At 27.3% G+C, this 20,632-nt stretch overlaps 6 protein-coding genes across 12 annotated transcripts; 4 read left to right on the forward strand and 2 right to left on the reverse strand.

Annotated features, from left to right (window-relative positions):
• The first annotated feature begins 106 nt into the window (after window positions 1-106).
• Window positions 107-3,396, forward strand: LOC124950210. Its single transcript, XM_047496643.1, has 7 exons — window positions 107-246; window positions 349-518; window positions 589-764; window positions 835-993; window positions 1,063-1,414; window positions 1,495-2,582; window positions 3,121-3,396. Exons 2-6 carry the CDS (start codon window positions 374-376, stop codon window positions 1,656-1,658), a joined length of 996 nt encoding a protein of 331 aa, XP_047352599.1. The 5' UTR covers window positions 107-246; window positions 349-373; the 3' UTR covers window positions 1,659-2,582; window positions 3,121-3,396.
• Window positions 2,589-5,340, forward strand: LOC124950211. Its single transcript, XM_047496644.1, has 6 exons — window positions 2,589-3,253; window positions 3,348-3,559; window positions 3,643-3,715; window positions 3,783-3,869; window positions 4,038-4,211; window positions 4,719-5,340. The coding sequence occupies exons 1-6, from the start codon at window positions 3,030-3,032 to the stop codon at window positions 4,735-4,737; spliced, it is 789 nt and encodes a 262-aa protein (XP_047352600.1). The 5' UTR covers window positions 2,589-3,029; the 3' UTR covers window positions 4,738-5,340.
• On the reverse strand, window positions 3,754-5,893 carry LOC124950209 (importin subunit alpha-9). 2 transcript variants are annotated; one of them, XR_007101289.1, is made up of 8 exons: window positions 5,633-5,891; window positions 5,318-5,530; window positions 5,054-5,235; window positions 4,781-4,973; window positions 4,525-4,696; window positions 4,358-4,464; window positions 4,029-4,180; window positions 3,754-3,808 (listed from the first exon to the last, which is right to left on the reverse strand). XR_007101289.1 is itself a non-coding variant. In XM_047496642.1 (7 exons), the coding sequence occupies exons 1-6, from the start codon at window positions 5,843-5,845 to the stop codon at window positions 4,361-4,363; spliced, it is 1,077 nt and encodes a 358-aa protein (XP_047352598.1). In that variant the 5' UTR covers window positions 5,846-5,893; the 3' UTR covers window positions 3,754-4,180; window positions 4,358-4,360. The 2 variants fall into 2 exon arrangements, 1 of the variants encoding a protein (XP_047352598.1); XM_047496642.1 differs by having other exon boundaries at window positions 3,754-4,180; window positions 5,633-5,893.
• Window positions 5,487-9,428, forward strand: LOC124950208. Of its 3 annotated transcripts, XM_047496639.1 has the most exons (10): window positions 5,487-6,365; window positions 6,702-6,880; window positions 7,037-7,156; window positions 7,248-7,365; window positions 7,437-7,698; window positions 7,970-8,086; window positions 8,601-8,691; window positions 8,805-8,938; window positions 9,025-9,157; window positions 9,238-9,428. In XM_047496639.1, the coding sequence occupies exons 2-10, from the start codon at window positions 6,737-6,739 to the stop codon at window positions 9,286-9,288; spliced, it is 1,170 nt and encodes a 389-aa protein (XP_047352595.1). In that variant the 5' UTR covers window positions 5,487-6,365; window positions 6,702-6,736; the 3' UTR covers window positions 9,289-9,428. The 3 variants fall into 3 exon arrangements, with proteins under 3 accessions (XP_047352595.1, XP_047352596.1, XP_047352597.1); XM_047496640.1 differs by having other exon boundaries at window positions 5,487-6,880; window positions 7,248-7,338; XM_047496641.1 differs by lacking the exon at window positions 7,970-8,086 and having other exon boundaries at window positions 5,487-6,880.
• Window positions 9,429-13,560: 4,132 nt separating this feature from the next.
• Window positions 13,561-17,500, forward strand: LOC124950205 (protein unc-45 homolog B). Of its 2 annotated transcripts, XM_047496634.1 has the most exons (5): window positions 13,561-13,839; window positions 14,014-14,459; window positions 14,587-14,916; window positions 15,016-15,456; window positions 15,527-17,500. In XM_047496634.1, the coding sequence occupies exons 2-5, from the start codon at window positions 14,040-14,042 to the stop codon at window positions 17,108-17,110; spliced, it is 2,775 nt and encodes a 924-aa protein (XP_047352590.1). In that variant the 5' UTR covers window positions 13,561-13,839; window positions 14,014-14,039; the 3' UTR covers window positions 17,111-17,500. The 2 variants fall into 2 exon arrangements, with proteins under 2 accessions (XP_047352590.1, XP_047352589.1); XM_047496633.1 differs by having other exon boundaries at window positions 13,561-14,459.
• A 14-nt stretch (window positions 17,501-17,514) lies between these two features.
• Window positions 17,515-20,357, reverse strand: LOC124950207 (cell division cycle 7-related protein kinase-like). 3 transcript variants are annotated; one of them, XM_047496636.1, is made up of 9 exons: window positions 19,565-20,348; window positions 19,242-19,461; window positions 19,050-19,143; window positions 18,802-18,944; window positions 18,600-18,711; window positions 18,333-18,516; window positions 18,095-18,244; window positions 17,849-17,961; window positions 17,515-17,749 (listed from the first exon to the last, which is right to left on the reverse strand). In XM_047496636.1, exons 1-9 carry the CDS (start codon window positions 19,608-19,610, stop codon window positions 17,618-17,620), a joined length of 1,194 nt encoding a protein of 397 aa, XP_047352592.1. In that variant the 5' UTR covers window positions 19,611-20,348; the 3' UTR covers window positions 17,515-17,617. The 3 variants fall into 3 exon arrangements, 2 of the variants coding, with proteins under 2 accessions (XP_047352592.1, XP_047352594.1); XR_007101288.1 differs by having other exon boundaries at window positions 17,610-17,749; window positions 17,849-17,959; window positions 18,092-18,244; window positions 19,565-20,354; XM_047496638.1 differs by lacking the exon at window positions 17,849-17,961 and having other exon boundaries at window positions 17,539-17,749; window positions 19,565-20,357.
• Window positions 20,358-20,632: the final 275 nt, after the last annotated feature.

The raw sequence follows: 20,632 nt of genomic DNA on the forward strand, positions 1-20,632 counted from the left end.
ATTTATGGAGATGCAATACGAATATTACCAATTATAATTCACCAAAACCAAACATAGAGTAGATAACGATGAAACGATTAACGAACATTGCCAATCAATGAGTAATCGACTTTAAAAAAAGAGACACGAGAAAATCGATATTGTTATGATCGTAGGAGAGGGCAATGAATGACGCGATCATTGGGTCATGCCTTCTCCAGGCCCATGTTTTCTTCATTAAAAAAAGGATTAGAAGACGTATTTAAGGTAAAGGATAAACTCTATTACTATCTCTGAACAAATGTCGAATAATAAAATAATAGTTATAGAAAAGTCCTAGTATATTAAATATGTAGCCTCTTTTTTTAGGTGACCGAAGGAAATCCTGTACAGGATGGAAGAGGACGTAGATAAAAAAGAAGAACAAGAAGTTGCAGAGAAACAACCCTGTTCTTTACCTAATTCAGACGAACAGCTTACATGTTCTCTTTATCTTTCCTGCAACGGTATTCCTCGTGGTCAGGATCACCAAGATCAAGGTAGATCGAACGAGAGAACGTTTGACTTTGAATATTTTTTCTAGCTTTATTATATTCGTAATTATCAAAGATGGAGAAACTCTTCGGTCCCGATTAGAAGAAGCTATCGGCGCTTACGAGCCTTCAGGTACATGGCAAATTTCTGAAACTTCTTGCGGCTTTATTGTAACGTTCGATCGTGAAACTGACGTGGATAATTTTTTACAACGTTGCGATTTTACACGGCTTTTTGAAGGACCCGTACAAGTATGTCGAAATCATATTAATAGAGATCTTTTATATTTCTAAATATATAAAAGTAATACGTTTATATTAGGTAGCTCGACTTGCTCCAAGAGATACTCGATATCGACAAGCCGTGTTACTTCGTGATGTACCTTGGGCAATACCTCTTCAAGATTTAAGCTCTGCCTTGGCGAAGCAAGGAATAGCGACTGGAATTATCGAGAGATCGCGTCAATATGTTCGCGTTGAGGTAATCCAAGACGATTAAATAATAAAAGTCGATCTCGTGTGCGAAGAATAAACAACGATTATGTGTTAGCTTTTGGATATGGAACATTACGAACTTCTATTAAGACAAGGATTAGATTTCTTCGGTGCTGCACGATTCAGTGCTATTCCCGAACGATGGTGGCGTCCTGGAACTGGAAATGCAACTATGCCACCAATACCTCCTGGTAATTTCCCTCCAGGACATCCTGCTGAAACATCGAATCCTCATCAAGGCGATGGTGTACTTCAGTGCTATCGATGCCAAGGTTTTTGGCATGTAGCTGCTAATTGTCGACATCTTCCAAGATGCGTTCGCTGTGGAGAACCTCATAGCGTTGAATTTTGTCCAAGGCCACGAAATAGTCCTATCTGTTGTCACTGTTCTGGTCCTCATCATGCAGGTAACGCTAATTCAATACCCACGTTCTCTTTTTCCTCTTAGTATTCATTCTACAAATTTCTCGTAATCGTTACATTTTAGGCTACCGACAATGTCCTGTAAGATTGCAATTATCCAATGCTACTCCCATCAGTATCACTTTAAGCACGGTACGAGCCGAAGGTCAATATTCGACAAATCCTGCCAATAATAAATCAACAACTTCTCCTCAAGGATTGCAATCATTAAAACCAAATCATTCCTAAGCGACTAATTTCAGTTTTACGTTTGAAAAAAACAATGGATTTCTCTTCTCCATTTTTTTGGTCGATTATTCAAAATCTTCCGGATCTCTTTTATGTTGACTCGATACTATATGAAATAAGACCCGTGATCCATGTGATCCATGATTGAAGACTGATTATAAACTTGTTCTCCGATAACTAGGCTATCGTGCTAATGTTACGTGAAAGTTTCTCTTTTTAACGAAGAAGAACGTAACACAGAAGAAACATTTCTTTCCTCTATGTTTATCTCTATTATGTTTTGTAACTATTTTCAATTAAATACGTAACATATATATATATGCACTATGTATAAATATTTTTTTTTAATAATATATTCTTTCTTTCTCTTTCTTTTTACGAATAGATGTAGAGCAAACTTTGTCATTTTTCGAAGTATCGCGATTTCCAACAACGTCGGTGAAACTCGACTTACAAAATTTGTAAAGAAAGCTATAGTTTACTATCCGCAAAGTAATGCAAGTATCTCTGTTTTTTCTTACTTCTTTTTTACTTCTCAACTGCGCCCCACTTTCTTCGTCCTAGTCGAAGTGAATGTTCAGTGAATCCCCCGTCACACGACGATAAAGTCGCAACAGAGGAGGGGCCACTAACATAAGGAAATAAGATATCCGCACAGTTATATTCAGTTATTTCATTTAAATCAATCGGTAGACCATCTCTGGACTAACAATAAATGAAAGTGCAAAACTAAGACTGAATTACATATGTACAGTGTCTGTTGTTACGTAGTGAAAGAATGTAAAATCTGCAAAATTAAAAAGAAAGAAAAGTGTGTTTATTATCACATAATTTTAAATGATTTATATGAATCAATTGTTATATTTCAATGAATTCTTCAAAATTGAACATCATGAAAATTATATATTTTAAAATTTTTTTAAGGTAAGTCATTATTTAAGAAACAAGAAAAGTTATTATTAAAAAAAATACACAATGTGTTTCGAACTATTTTGTATTTAACGACTTCTTGCGGTAGAATAGTATGTTTGGTAAAATGTTATCATTTATAATTGATACTATATGATAGGTGTTTTTTTTATGTCTGTAAAAAACATTAGTTGTAAAAAAGATTAGTCGCAAAAAAAACTTACGTGCATAATGATGTGTTCTCTGTTATATTTTCTAAATGATCACGTATATTATTTATTAACGAAATCTTGGATGGGTCTCAAGTGGGATTTCGAAAATAATTATTAGTATATTTGTTATTATTATTGTTTAAGAGGAAAGTGTAAGATTTCAGGTATAAATTGTGGAAGAAATAAAATTATAGATCTTATTCGGACATATGAATTTGATCTATGGACGACTATTTTTTATAAAATTAAAATGAATTCGACGAATATGATAATATTCTTTTTCCTAACATTATTTATCAGTAGTTTACAAAAGCCTATTTTTTTTAAAAATACCTTCAAAGGATTGCGAGGAATTACGTCGGAACCTAATTGTTTAACATACGTAAGAGCGGTTTATTATTACGAGCAAACTGTTGCTATCGTTGATCTCACAGTTAATAACGTATTACACGATTGTAATCTTATCGAAATATAGTAAGTATTACTATTATATTGTTAATTTAGACATAGATAAGCATAAAAGCATAGATAAATTAATAAATTAAATTTATATATTCCCCTTATATAGTGAACCAGAAGAAGCTAACGAAGTACTTCGAAATCTATCACTAACTGTAAATCCACAGAAAGTGTCTTTTCAGCAGATGATAAAACTTATGCAACAATGTGAAACTTTGGAGAGCTTACAATCTCAAGAATTATCTATTTCTGAAGATACGCGAAACGAAAAAAGTTATTCTCGAATAAGTTCATTAACATTATTATCAGGAATTATACCAGGTTAATTATTACTCTTTTATATTTTTTACTTTTTTTTTAAAGTAAATGTCAGTAAGTATTTAATTTTTACCATTCTTTTTAAGGAACAAAATGGTGTGGAACTGGAGATATAGCTGAAAATTATCACGATTTGGGTCGAGAAGCAAATATTGATAGGTTAGAATAACTTTGTAAATATCTAAATGCAAGTAGAATAAATGTTACAAATATATTGTGTTCACAGATGCTGTCGCAATCATGACTTATGCCCTGTAAAAGTAAGAGCTCAAACATCACGTTACAACTTAAATAATAATTCTTTATATACTAAGTAAGTATAATATAGTATTTTGATTTATATGTATTTAAAAAATAGTTTTATTATATATATCTTAGCATATAAAGAATAATAAATAATATATATACGAACATGTATGTAGATTTATAATACTGACATGTGAAAAAGCCTTTATATCATTTTTTATCTTACCTGTTTCAGATCACATTGTAGTTGCGATGCATTATTTTACATCTGTTTGAAAGCTACAAAAAATTCAATAGCTGATCTTATGGGCAATATATATTTTAACATTATAAGAGTACCATGTATAGAGGATACTTCAAGTCAATGGAACCAAGAATCTGAAAAGCAATTTGTTCCAGTAAAAACAAAGTATTAGCCTTCTTTAATTGATTTTTGTTACTGTAAAATTTCTCAATTTTAAATACGATATAAATAAATATTATCAATAAAAACAAATTACACATACTTTCCATTTACAAAAATATATATACATATTATTGCTGATATATACTTACATACTATCTCATTGTGGATGCAATAATTTCTTCTAATGGTGACAAAAATGAGATGATATCTTGGATTTTTTGATTAATATTTGAAGATGCATGATTGCATAAATTTCCTACAAAGATATTTCCTTCATTGTATAAATTCTATGATTCAATATCAAAGGATTACCTACCTAACAACCACATGGTTTCTTTTCTTATATACTTATGACAATGAAACAATAATCCTCTTAATAAAATTTGTACATCCAAGTGAGAATATTTAGGATTTTTTAAAAATATATTCACAATTTCTTCAGAAGCATTAGACAATACATTCGCCAATATACGTAAACACGCTGCAATCTGAAATAATTCCTTTCATTAGATCCAAGAGAAAATATTAAATACATACCAAATAGATACCAAAAGAGGAATAAAAATACATACCAAAGTAGTATTGGAAAAATTATTCGAAGCAGACTGATGTAAAAAATCTACGATAGATGGTAATGCATAATATAAGGACTTGCTGCATGCTATATTTGAAGATAATAATGCCAATAACCAAAAAGTATTAGCATTTTGTTCTAACAAATTTCTGTCTTTGCATGCTTCTGCAAGCTCTACCAACTCAATTTCCCTAAAATATTAGAGAATGTATAAAAATGATAAATAATAAACTTAATAACTAATTTTTATTATGTTTTCTAAAATACATACGTAATGGAAGAAAAACCACCATATATATAATGCAAAGCTGCATATATCACAGAAGAAAGAATGGTATTATCGCATTCACGCATCAATACAATTATATATTGTAAACATTTTTGTGCTTGTAAAATTTCAAACGCTTTTTTACTTCCACTGGACAAATTTCCAATAGTCCAAAGACAGACTTCCTAAAATTTAATATATTAATAAGTTTTATCATGTTAAAATTTAAAGATATAAATATTAAAAAAGATATTTATATTATCTTACCAATAAAGGACGGTTTAAACTTTCGCATTCTGTTATTATATATGGAGATACATGTTTAGCTATTGCTGTGCAGGCTTTTGTATTACTAAGAGCAATATTACAACAACAATTCATAGCATCCAATTGCGAAATTGGATTGTTACCAGAAATATCTCGTGCCAATGCAAATATTATATTATCAACCTTTAATAATGTTTCAATATTTAATTCTGACTGTAAAATATTAGAAAGTAATTTATTAAAATTATTAAATTATACTTGGTAAAGTTCTATTGTTATATTATGTGCAAATTAATTTTGAAATTTAATTATAACCTGAATTAAAGCATTTTGCAAACGTCGATAATCGTTAACATTAAGTGTCTTCTTTTTAAGCTTCTTTGCCATTTGTGTAACAAATATTGAAGAATAAGATGTATTTTCTATACATTCTCCAAGAGCAGGACGATTCTTATTAACCACTATAGCACGTTGCTCCTTTCTCTCTGTATTAATTGCTTCTCTTAAACGTTCTCGTATAACCTCCATTTTCAAATTGAAACAATCATACGTTTACATATTATCATAGCTATTTGATAACTTTTCACTGGTAACTGATCGACCGTACAGAGCATCATCTAACGATGAGATATATAACTAAAGTGTAGTTTGAATTCCTATTGATAAGTAATTCATACATAACTGTATAAGAACAAATCATTAATTAATAATTATATAAAACTCGAATATATATTTATGTGATAAAAATATAGTTTCTGATAGAAAAATTATTTTAACAAATATAATAGACACTTATCCTTTGTTTTTAGTGATCACTATATAAATCTTCTGCATGTTACACTTTTATAAATTGAAGATATTCATGAACTTTTCATCCCTCAACTTGGAAAAAGAATAAAAAGAAATGAAAATACAAAGAGTTCGATGAATATTTCTCTAGATTGACAGATATCACTAGATAAAAGCATCAATTTATAAAATGAGGAAAAGAAAGTAAAAGAAAAGACTGACGTAAAAGAAGAAAACGTATATAACTGATAAATAAGAGGTTTGTATGTACATACGACATTACACCAAAGGGTATATTTTCAAGCAATTCTATTATTAGGATTGTTTGAAAAATTCTGCGAAAAGAAATCTTATCGATTGGATCGATACTTCACAAACTTTTCTATCGGAAATTATAGGATAAACGTGAATACAAAATTATATGCTTTCATGTATCACTCACACTTCAATAATTATATACAATACGCGCGCAAAAAAAAAAAAGAAAAATACTAGCTAAAGAAAAACTTGAATCTTTCGTGACTTTACTTTATCATTTTCTTTGGTGCTTCTTAAAAGAACATAAGCAAGAATTTTTCCTTAATACCACCGATAGAAAATCTTCAGCCATTTGAAATTGAAAACAAAGAAATGGATTCTTTTACTAATCACTATTACAAACTCAATCGTTTACTTTTTTTAATAATCGGCCAATGGCCTTATCAAGATTACAGAATGAAATTTGGTCTTATGATTATCATATTTTTATATTTTGGTCTAGCTTTGTTAGGTCAGGTAAGAAACATTCGAATGTATATTCTTATTTCTATTTATTTCGATATTTCATGAACATTTCTCTCTTTCTTTCTCTCTCTCTCTCTCTTTATTTCTTTCTCTCTCGTTCTCTCTTTTTCTCTTGCATGATATATGATTATTCTTTAAAAACTATAGATATTTAAACTCATTAGAGCTGGACACGATTTGGATCTTATATTCGAAATTTTAATAACATTATTATCCAACGTTATTTGCATAACAAGATATTGTAATTGCATTGTCAATGTAAATAAGGTGAGAGATTAAAAAAATAACAAATAAATAAATAAAAAAACTATAAAATTCTATTAAACGAAATATAAAATTTTCCTTGATGATATCGTAGTTTAGAAAATTATTGGAAAACATCAAAGATGTTTGGAATGCAACAAAAATGAAAGAAGAAATTGAAATAATCAAAATTTATGCTGAAGAAGGTAGAAACTATACTTTATTTCTTACAGGTAAAAATATTTAAAACCTGTTAAATTTCTATATATTTTTTATATGTATAACATTTTATTATTTATTTCAGTATTCAGTTACTTTTCATTAGGCTTCGTAGATTTAATTTCGTTGATGCCATGCATATTAGATGTCGTTTTACCACTTAATGATACTAGAACTCGTAAATTTTCATATCAAGCAGAATTTTTTCTCGACGTAGAGATATATTTTTATCCTATTCTATTGCACACGTGGATAACTATGTTTTTTGGTGTGACCATACTAATCACTACAGAAAGTATATTTCTTATGTTTGCTCAACATTGTTGTAGTATGTTCAAAATACTTTGGTACGTAAATCCATGTTTTTATATATGCGTTTTTTTTTTAACAATTACATACTTCATTGAGAATGGAGTTCATTGGCAATATATGTCGGGAGATTAACAAAAAAATATATCTAATCTAATCATGCAATTACAACAAATAAACATCTAATGCGTTATATTAAATTTTAATTCCTTTCTTTTTTGTTTTCAAAAATAAAAATAAATCAATTAATACCTTTTTCATTATTGTAATAATTATTATTTCTTGATTGCTGTATGAATGTTTTTTTAGTTACAGATTAGAACATATTTACGATAAAAATTTAGAAAACACCAATAGAGATAATGCTTATTACGAGGCTAAATATAGAGTAGCTGATTGTATAAAATATCACACAAAAATTTTAGAGTTGGTATCAATGTGGCTTGGATTCATTGAGAGAAACGAATCATCCGTAGATTTTTCTTACTACATGAAAACGAATTATCTCATTAGTTGCATCATTAATGATTAGATTTAAATTTCATCATTTTATTAAGATATTTCTAATACTGTTTGATATTACATAATTACACAAACATACACACTATCAATATTATCGTCGTTACAAATTTATAAAAATTTATAATTATCACAGATTATTAACAGAACAATCATTTTTTTCATGTTAATTAACTTTTTTCTCTTTGTACATTTTGATTGCATCATGGATGGAAGATATATATGTAAACATCAAATAATATTCATATAACATGCACATTATCATATAGTAAATGTTAATCATTTAATCACCTTTACTTAAATATTTTTAATGGTAATATCAAAGAGATATTTTTATTACTTTATATATATATTCTTTTTTGTAAAAAAATATTTCGAAACCACAATTTCTTAATTGATATTATATTTTTTCTTAATCAAGGTTCATCACAACTGTTATTTCCTATCACGAATTATCCTTTTTTATTCAATTTTTAATCATCGTGATTTTAACGAGTATCGTTTTCGTTCAAGTAAGTAATAACTTTTTATCTGATTATTGTTTTATTTTTTTTGAAATTTATTTTCATTTGTTTATGTATATACAATATGGAGTATATTTATATGGGGTATTTATATTTATTAGATTAAAATACTTCTTGGAAAATACGAAGTATTAATATATTTAGCTTTAATAGGAAGCCTTGTGTGTCATGGATATCTTTGTGTTTATCCTGGACAAAAAGTTTTAGATCACAGTAATTTATTATTGGAAAAGGCGTTAGTAATATATTCTCAAAATATTGAATTATTTAAATAAATGCATAAGCAAAATACATTTTTATATCAATTTTATTAATATGTAGATACAATGGATTCTGGTATCTCGCTCCGACAAAAGCACAAAAATTATTACTGATAATAATAAGAAGAAGTATAAATAGTACTCCATTAATTATTATGAAACTATACGTACTTTCGCATTATAGTTTTGGATTGGTAACGTATAACATATATATACATACATATATAGCGTCTTATGTTTAATAATTATTTTTTTAATCTTCTTTTTATTTAAGGTTTTTAAAACGTCAATGTCTTATTTCACGGTGCTCTATTCATTTCGATAATAATACATGTGTACTTCGATATTTGTAAAAATAAATCAAAGCTATTAGTACATGTTCATTACGTATATCTACTATATCAATTTTAATTAAATCCTTATTCTTTACTTTGTACAAATAAATGAGCTACAAATATTGTGTGTGTGTGTGTATGTATATATATATATATATATATATATATATATATATATATATATATATATTACTGTTTGTACGAAGGATTGTAAATATTTAATATCTAATCAAATTCGTCTTACAATTAGTTGTATCGTTGAATCGATAAATCTGTTATTACAAAGGCATAATGGAAGATTAATTATATGTTTAATTATATGTTCCATATTAAAAGAATATGTTGAATGTATGAAAATGATTAAAAAATATAATTTGAACAATGAGTATAAAGTAATGATTAGAATAAAGAAAAATATTTACCTGTAATTGTATTTGGACGAAATCATTAAACTTATCGATGAAGATTAAGTGGAAGAACTTTTAAATTCACACTTTCAACCATTACAATATTTATCGCAACGCACTTCTCTTCTTCTGAATTCATCAAAAATGTAATAATGATTCTAACAAAATGGCAAATAAAATGGTTTTAACAAGAATATAACATAAATTATTGTTTTTTGATTTACTAATGAGATCAAGAAATTCTAATCTAATATATGAAAAATATATATGATAATATAAATGATAAATTAGATATATGGGAATTAATGAAGGAGCAAATCTGTATACGTCCAGAAAATTGTGTACACGGACGAAAACTGAATAATACAATTGGTAGGAACGAATAAGGAAAGTCTTGCCAATGTTAAACTATCGATTGTCTTTTGATTGTTTACACTTACTTTGCAGGTTATTCCTAAATCTCGGAATAGATAGGGTATATACACATACACACACACATATTATATATATATACCTTGTAATCAAATATTATCGCGTTCGATGACCTTTGATTTCGCTGCTTGCCAGAGACTAGAAATACATAAACAAGAAATATTTTCATAATTGGTGGAGGATCTTTACATTTTTATCTACATATATCGTAATGCTATCTTTCTCTCTCTATTAAAAGTTTCGTTATATAGACTTAAAAAGAGATAGACTTACATGTGCATACGTTTAAAATATTATATTTAACGTACTACGTAGTCGTCATAATTTTTCATGTTCTTAGAAAGTAGAAAAATATTAGATCGATGTATATAGAGTAGAAAATTAATTGCCTACATGTATATGTATATGTGCACTAACGCACGTGTGCGCGCATGTGTGTGTGTGTGTGTGTGTGTAAACAATGTACAATGTACTCGGAATATGATCAGGTAATAATTAAACAATAGTATATGTCATTAAAAATCACATAGTTCATATAATGCATTAACTTTCTTTCACTCTTCGTCGAATGTATAACGTCAACAAGAATGACCATTGAAAGGAACATACGAGTTACTACGTTAGTTTTCTCTCGTACTCCGAGGAGTAAATCTCGAAATAGAATCTTTCCGTACCACTACATTCAATAATCTTATAAATATGGTCATTTTATAATTGTTTAAACAATGCAAAATATACTCGGAGTATGATGAAATAATAATTAAACAATTTTACATTCCGTAAAGTGTCGCATATCTCTTAAGATGAATTGGATTTAGAATATTTTTCTTTCGGCGTGTGTCGATCGTTTAATATCAACAAAAAAGAACATAAGAAAGAACGTTTATTTCTCGGAATTCGAAAGGAAACTAACGTCGAAATGTAAATTTTTTGTATCATTACTATAATCATCTTATAGATACGATCATTTTATAATTATTTAAATAATAAATAATGCACTCGGTGTACGATGAGATAATAATTAAACAATATTATATTCCAAAATTACATTTACTGGAATATAGATTTGTACGTGATAAACGCAGATTAAGGAAACGATGATTTTAAAATTTATACATACAAGAAGTAGATCTTGCAATACTGTCGAAATAAAATCGAATATACGTAATAGATACAGATTTAAATTCGTAAAAGGAATCATTAATAAATAAGATTATTTTACTAACATTTAAACAATAGAACATTCTTAGCAACATTACAAAGATCGTAAAATACGATCGATATAAAATAAGTTTAATTTATTCTTTGGACAAACATAAATTGCGAACTCGAGAAGGAATAACTAATAAATAAGATTACTTTACTAACATTTAAACAATCGAATGATGTTTACCAATATTACAAAGATCGTTAGATACAATGAATATAAAATAAATTCAATTTAATCATTCGAGAAATATAAATCAGTAAATTCAGGAAGATATAATTAATAAATAAAATTATTTTACTAATATTTAAACACTAACACCTATAGTTAATGTCGGAACCTGAATTCTTAGTAAGCTCATATCATCCCGGAAATTAGAGTAGAATTTTTAAAGTAGATCTCAATAGATATTACTTGCTATCTATCGAAATTCGATCTAATACAATGTCGAATGGCTGTATATTACAATATATTTTCAAAATTTCTTTAATCTAATTCTGATTAAATATTACAGGACGAACACTTTACTTATTTGCTAATAATACTTTCACAAATAAATAGATTGGATATAATAAAATTCTATGGACAAATATCAAGTATATAAATTTGCGAATAAAATCAAGATTTTGTCGATTATTTGATCGAAAATAAGTTAGTGAATATATACTTATATAATACATATTATTTTTATAAAAAAAATCAAAATATTAGTTCGTTATCACACTCTATATGAAGTCAAATTTCCAGCACTAAATATTTTTCGTGTTTTCTCCTATAGAATTAATTCTCTTTATATTGTTTTGTTACTATTATTATAGCAATGATATATAATATAATAATATAATAATGAGAATAATGAAAAAAGAATTAGAAAAAGAAAAAATATATTTATATTTATATTATATAAAATAATATTCATTAATTTTCGTATCTATTATATTTATTATCCTTTATGCATTTGAATCGTAAATTAAATATATACCTGTACTATAGTATATTCATCACCGATTACTGCGATAGGTACGCCATCATTAAAAAATGATATAAATATGATAGAATGAAAAGTATGACTTCACAACCTATTAGCACTATCTATTCTAATCCAAATTAACCCGATCGTTATATTACCTGCGAGAGAGATATAAGCTATTCAAACCCATATACTACATTTGTAGTTCATATTTTGCTCATATCTGTCGCTGATATCACACACGCTTCAAATGAAAGAAGATGAACTGAGTTAAAATTAATATTATTTCGTATTTAGTATGTCTTACGTCCTACGTAATGTCTAAACAAAAAATATATTATCGTTAAATTATAATTTGTTATAATTTAGATTGTTTAAATGAATGTATAATAAGCAAAGCTATTCATTATTTATGTGTAATCTATTGAAAATAAGAATTTCGATTTAATATTTATTGTTTGAGATTTAATGATAGACCGATTCTTTGTTGTCATAGATATCCAAGTCATTTATAAACGAAAAATAGAACAAAATTCTGAAAATCTGAGCACTAGTTAATGCATACAAACAAGCAATCGTCTACTTCACGAAAACAAAACACGTCACTCGAGTGTTTATATGAAAATGGTAGTAATGATGGTATGAGATGTTTTTCTCTTTTGCCGCATTGTTCAAGAAGCGCTACTGTACGAAACTTCTTTTCATGAAAAATGTCGGAGCAGCGTTTATATCAACAGAATGAGTCAAGTGTAATTCTTGATTGATTTTGATGAATAAAGTCTCATTTAGAGAATGAAGCTTTAGAGGACAGCATCACTTTTTCGAATTTTTGAAATAGCTTTATTTTTATAGTATAGACTATTCGCGCAAAACACCACTTTTTTATTTTGCTTTTTTTTAAATTAAATAAAACTTTTTCATAAATTTGAAAAATTTATGACCTCGCTTAAAACTTCGTCTATTAAACTAAGGCCCTTGTTCATCAAAATTTACGCATGTACTTGTTATTGCCGTAAACCATGGGTAATAAATAACCTTAATATGCGAAGAGTATTTAATTAATTATAGTAAAAATAAACATAATCCACTTTCGAAAACAAGAGAACAATAAATAAAAAGAACGATGTAAAAATTACAAATTTACAACCTCTTCTTCATTCTTACGCAAATTCGTTTACGTTAATCTAAATATATTTTTTTAATCATAGATTTCTCTCATAATATATATAAGAAATAAGTATTTCAAGATTACCGTTTAGTTATTAATTAAATCTAAGAAGTTTGAGAAAAAAAGAACCTAGTATTTATATATAAAATTTGTATACAAAACCGATAAAAAGAAATCCGTCTATATCAACGGAATGTCGTCTATTTTTAATTGAATAAACTGCGTTTCCGTTCAACGTGGACAGACGATGGTAAAAATAAATATTCGACTATCTAGTAACGTCTAGATATTTCTGATCTGCTTTTAATATAACGCAAGAATAGTAATTGTAACAGAAAACTTTCCGACACGAAGTGTGTAAGTTGATAAGTGATCATTTCTAGAATGACAATTTCATCAAAGAATTTGTAATATTCATTTGAACGTGTTCCTCGAAATAATATAAATTTATCAATTAATAAACGTGCGTGGAAAAAGATAATTTATTACAAATATTTCTTTTTTTACATATATTATATAAATTAAAAAAAGTATATAATAACATTTTATATACTAAGATGACAAAAGAAACATTAACACCGCAAGAGTGGAAGGAAAAGGGTAATGAAGAATTTAATAAAGGCAATTGGACAGAAGCATTCAGTTCTTACACAAATGCTCTCAAACTTACAAAAGAGGAAAATGCTGAGAAAGCCATTTTTTATAAGAATCGTGCAGCAGTGTGTTTAAAACAACAAAATTATGACAAAGCGATTAAAGACTGTGATGAAGCACTCAAAATTTGCCCAAAAGATCCAAAAGCTTTATTTCGTAGATGTCAAGCACTTGAAGCTTTGGAAAGATTTGAAGAGGCATATAGAGATGCTCGTTATATCATATCTACAGATCCTAACAATAAAACAATTCAGCCTATAATTGCACGACTACATGAAATTGTACAAGATCGTTATAAGCAGAATTCTCGTATTAGTGCAAAGGTATGTTATTATTTATTTATTTTTTCTATTTATTTTATAGTAAATATATAACATGATTAATGTAACTATTAAAATTTTCTTTGGTATATATATTGCATATTTCTTAAATATGTTTATTTGTATATAGGTATCACAAATGATTGATATATCTTTTGATTTACAACAAGATAAAGAAAAACGGGAAACAGCAATAAATAATCTGTTGGTACTTTCTCGTGAAAGAGCTGGTGCAGAATTAATGTTTAATGAAAAAGTAGTATCTAAAATAACAAAATTATTAAAACTAGAAAAAAATGAGGAAATAATTATTGCCGCTATTCGTATTGTTGCTGAATTATGTAAAGACAATATTAGTAGAACTGAACAAGTCTTAAGTATTATAGGTATACCATGGTGCTTGGAAATGATCAACAGTAAAAATATAGAAAGAGTTAATGCAGCACAATATTGCCTGCAGGTATAATTAATGAGTATTATTAGAAATTAATTTTTTATACATTTTTGTCATATAAATATAAACATGCATATACATATAATCATATATTTAATATTTCAGATCATACTAAACAGTTATAGTGGAATGGATAATAAACCAGATACAAAACCTAACAAGGATTTATGTGAACAATATAAGAAAGAAATTGATACCATCTTATCTTGTTTACTATATAGTACAACAAATAGAACAATTACTGGCCAAGCCAGGGATGCAATAATAGAACTTATAATGCGGAATATACATTACACTGCACTAAATTGGGCAGAACGTTTGGTAGAAATCCACGGTCTGCAGAGATTAATGGAAGTTGCCAGTGAGTTAGAGGAATACAAATATGAGTCTGCAATGGATATAACTTCATCTACACGCACCATAATGAGCGTTTGTTTGGCCAAAATTTATGAAAATATGTATTATGATGCTGCAAAAGAAAAATTCAGAAATGCTATTGATGAATACATAAAAGACAAATTGCTTACACCGGATATAGAATCAAAGGTAATAAATTGATTTTATAACTTCTCTATCAATAAATGATTTTTAAATTAATTATTTAATATATTTACAGGTACGTGTTGTTGTTGCAATAACAACATTATTACTTGGACCTTTAGATGTGGGAAATTCAGTTGTTGCTAAAGAAGGTATTATGGAAATGATTCTTGTAATGGCTGGTACAGAAGATCCATTGCAACAGAAAGTTGCATGTGAATGTATTATAGCTGCAGCATCTAAAAAGGATAAAGCTACAGCCATAATATCACAAGGTGTAAATATACTTAAGAAACTATACCAATCAAAGGATGATTCAATTCGTGTACGAGCTTTAGTTGGATTGTGTAAATTAGGTAGTTTAGGTGGTACAGATGCAACTATCAAACCATTTGCTGATGGAGCAACAAAAAAATTAGCAGAAGCTTGTAGAAGATTTTTGATTAATCCTAAAAAACAAAAAGATATGAGAAAGTGGGCTGTAGAAGGGTTGTCTTATTTAACATTTGATGCCGAAGTTAAAGAAAAATTAATAGAAGATCATGATGCCATTCAGGCGATGATAGAACTTGCCAAAACTGGAGATCAGTCTGTACTATATGGAGTAGTTACTACTTTAGTTAATTTATGTAATGCCTATGACAAACAGGAGATGATACCGGAAATGATAGAATTGGCAAAATTTGCTAAGCACCATATACCACAAGAACATGAATTTGATGATCCAGACTTTTTAAATAAAAGATTAATTACTTTAGCTAAAGCAGGTGTAACGAGTGCTTTAGTTTCTCTTTCTAAGACAGAGAGTCAGAATAGTAAAGAATTAATAGCACGTGTTTTTAATGCTATATGTAGTCAGCAAGAAGTAAGAGGAATTGTTGTGCAACAAGGAGGTGCAAAAATTCTTTTACCCTTGGCTTTAGATGGAACAGATAAAGGAAAGAAACAAGCTTCTCAAGCATTAGCACGTTTAGGCATTACAATAAATCCAGAAGTAGCATTTCCTGGACAAAGAATCATGGAAGTTATAAGACCATTTTTGAATCTTTTAAATCCAGAATGTTCAGCATTAGAAAACTTTGAAGCATTAATGGCATTATGTAATTTAGCCGGTGTTAATGATACTGTTAGAAAACGTATCCTGAAAGAAGGTGGTTTTTCGAAAATTGACACATATATGTATGAAGACCATGAAATGTTGAAACGCGCAGCTACACAAGTAATAAACAATTTAATTATATGTGAAGATACAATCAAATATTTTGAACAAGAAAATGACAAAACAAAATATCTTCTGATTCTTTGTGAAGATGAAGATGAAGATACATGTTTAGCTGCATCTGGAGCGTTAGCAATGTTAACATCAGTAAGCACAAAAGCTATTGAGAAAATGTTTGATGCACAAAATTGGTTGGAAATATTACGCTTTTTGCTTGCAAATCCCAAATCTGAAATACAACATCGAGGAATAGTTATTATATTAAATATGATGAAAAGTTCAAAAGATGTTGCTGCAAAATTGGTTGAAACAGATATAATGGAAATTTTAATGGCTTTAACACAGAGTGATTCTGTGCAAGATAAAAAAATTAAAGATTTGGCAGTCCAAGCATTAGGAGCTGCTGCTGATTGGAAACTTATTCTTTCTGTAACATCATAATATTTTAACACGACTCATTACAAAAATATTGTATCATTTTAATGAATGTGCCTTATAATGTATTAAATAATTCATTAGAACTTTTTACATTGTATACTAAAACATATTCATAATATTCATTGTATTTATCATATTTCATTGCATACATTATACTATTTATATATATAATTTTGCAAATAATAAATATAAATAGAGTATTCCGCATTTATTTATATATTATACGGCATTGTTACTTAATAAAAAAAAAAAAACAATTTTAGAATAGATTCATTAATTTGCAACAAATACATTTTGTATTTTCTAAAACTTTATTTAATATGTAAAATAAAATTAAATTAATATGTAAAATAATATGTAAAAAAATATGTATGACTGTTATGTATATAATTAAAAAAAATATTTATTACAGTAATTAATAAAATGTATAAAAATTGTATATTTGTCATGCAGTATGTATATATACATATATATTATTTCATTTATAGAATAATTTCATGTAAAAACTACCTATAATGATAATTTAAAAAATGGATGATCTAAAGCTTGTTCCGCTGTAATTCGAGTTTTATGATTTAAATCTAAAAGACTCGTCAATAGTTGGTACGCTTCTTTTGGATATTGTACAAATGATGATGGTATCTAAAAATTGGAAAATATATTTTTCATTAGATTTAACTAATAACTAAGAAAGCTTCCTTTAATAATCACAGATAAATCAAAACAAAACAAACAAAATACCTTGCTTTTACAATTACTGGTCTGTGGTAAATCTTTGTTTCTTTTTTGCAATTTTTGACATAAAGTCATTAAATCAATTCCTGGTAAATTTTCACTAACAATAAGTTTTTTACCTAAGTTGATAAATAAAATAAATAAAACATAAGACTATTAAAAACTAGTTGAAAATAATTAAATTTGAAATAATTGATAAAAAAGCCAAAGTAAAAAATATATATCAGAAAATTAGAAATAACAATAAAGTACCTAATTTTTGTGCACAATGTTGTAATTTCTGTGTACCAAATATTGATATTATTTCTGCTAAAGCTGTACAATCATCAGGTGATCGAAAAAAAGGCTGTGTACTACTCAGGATACATAACATAATTATTCCACTTGCCCAAATGTCAATTGCTAAAAATTATATACAATATGTATATATATAATTGGTACTCACTATATTAATTATTGTTTAAAAATATAAATTGTTTGCAATTTATACCTGGTGTTTGTAATGGGTATTTTAATAACACCTCAGGAGCTCTAAACCCTGGAGTGCCTGCTCGAGGTGCTGCTTGGGTAGGATTAGTTAAACATAAGGAACAAATTTTAGGTTTTCCGAAACATAAACATGTATCATTCATGTACATTTTTTCTTCAGAAGTATAAGATACTTTTTTGCTATTCTGTAAACACCAAAATATTTGGGAGAAAGTAATATTAATTTATTTGTGAAAGAAAGTAATTTATTGTATAAAAAAAAGTTTACCTCATCACATCTTTTTCGTTTTATAGATTGCATTGTACTATTCAGTGATTTCTGATTATTTAATGCTGGTGTTGTATATTTTTGAGCCAATCCAAAATCAACTAATAAATATCTGAAAGTATTTATTTATTTAGACATACAATAGATTATATTTAGATTAGCAATAGATTAAGGGACATTTATTGTCTCCAAATATAATCACCTTTTATTAAAACGATCATATAAAAAATTACTTGGTTTAACATCTCTATGTATTATGTTAAATTTGTGTACTCTTCGCAATGCAATTAATAGTGCTCTCATATAATCTCTTGTTTCTTGTACTGTCATATCTTGAATATATTCCTGATTAACATGTTTTCATTATTAATCTATTTTCTTTTTTGTATAATAAATTTGAATTACAAGTTATCACTACAGATACTATATGAAAATCAATGGTGAACTTACAGAAAACTTATCATGTCTCATATATGGCATTACAAATACAACAGATCCTTGATTTCTTAAACATAATTCTAAACTGACAACATGATCTTGACCTCTGAAAAATGATAAAATCTTAATTTTCTATAAGTAAATATATATTAAATTAACATTGGTACCTATATATATTTAAATTTAATTTTCTTTAGTATTTACCCAATTTGTTTTAAACATTGCAATTCGCGTTCTATCTTTTCTATATGGCAAGTAGGTACCAAATGTTTTAATGCATATTTTTTAGAACCATTAGATGATTTTAAAGTAGCTAAGTAAACAGAACTAAATGTGCCTTCTCCAACTTTTCTATGTATATGAAAGAGCTCCTTCAAAAATGGTATACTATTTTTAAGAGCAATAACCTTATCATTATTTTCATCTGAATAAAATATTTCTTCTATTAGTATTTCCTAACATATATCTTATATATATGTATATATATATATATATATATATAAAACTTAATAAATATATGTTCTTGCCTTCATCATCTTCTTTCGTACGTGTGGATAAATTTAAAGCATCCATAATGTTAAACTAACAAATATACAATCTTATATTACAGATCATTAACTTATGGTTAACCTCACTTATCTTCTGAACTGCCTTTTCAAACATACTTAAATGTATTCTTTTTTTACCGCGTAATACTTGCCAATACATGCTAAATCGAAAGATTTCATGCTAAAACTTTTAAATCTTCTTTAGGCAGATCTTTTTACGTTGCTATCTTTCTTTAGTTTGAATCAGATATGCGTCAACATAAAGCTAAGTGCATCCGTGCTCTTGAATAATTTATGTGAATAAAGATATTCGGGATAATACATACATACGAGTAGATTTTTATAATAAAATATGTTATATATTTGGTCTATTACATAAAAAAATCTCATTCATATAATAATTGTAATAAAAAATTTATAATGTATGTAATGAGAGATTTTCTATTACTTTTCAGTATCTTTTATTTGTCAAAGTTATTCCTTGGCAGTTACATATATGTGTCTTATTTAAATGTTATGTAATCGTAATCATTGTACTGTAAAGACTAAATATGATTGGAGCTTTCTAATCTATTCTTCGTAAAAGCCAATATTTAATTGGTTGAACGTTTATATTTGTATGCAATCATCTTCAGTAATTTGCTGTAATCTGCTCTCGACAAGCAATTTTGATTTTCAGTATTGATCAGTAAAATATTTTTTATTAAATAAAACTATCTTTAAAACAAGACAAAATTTGAAAAATAAATTATGTCGTTAAAAAACATCATTATTAATATATACTACCACAATGAAATACGTAAGTACATAAAAAAAGAAAGAAAAATATTTTTCATAAGGAAGCATAAAAATTCTTTTAATTTCGAAAATTAATAATAAATATAATAACACTAAAAAGATATAAATATGTATGAATGATTCAATATATCCTGAAATTAAAACAGAATAAAGTGGAATAAACGTATCTCTTATAAAGTCACGTGACATCATTATGTTGTCGCTCAGAATGTTGTTTATCTGTTACGTGATTGGTTGGCAAGATTCGAT

This window comes from Vespa velutina, chromosome 6 (assembly GCF_912470025.1).
Source record: "Vespa velutina chromosome 6, iVesVel2.1, whole genome shotgun sequence".
Taxonomy (NCBI): Eukaryota; Metazoa; Arthropoda; class Insecta; order Hymenoptera; family Vespidae; genus Vespa; species Vespa velutina.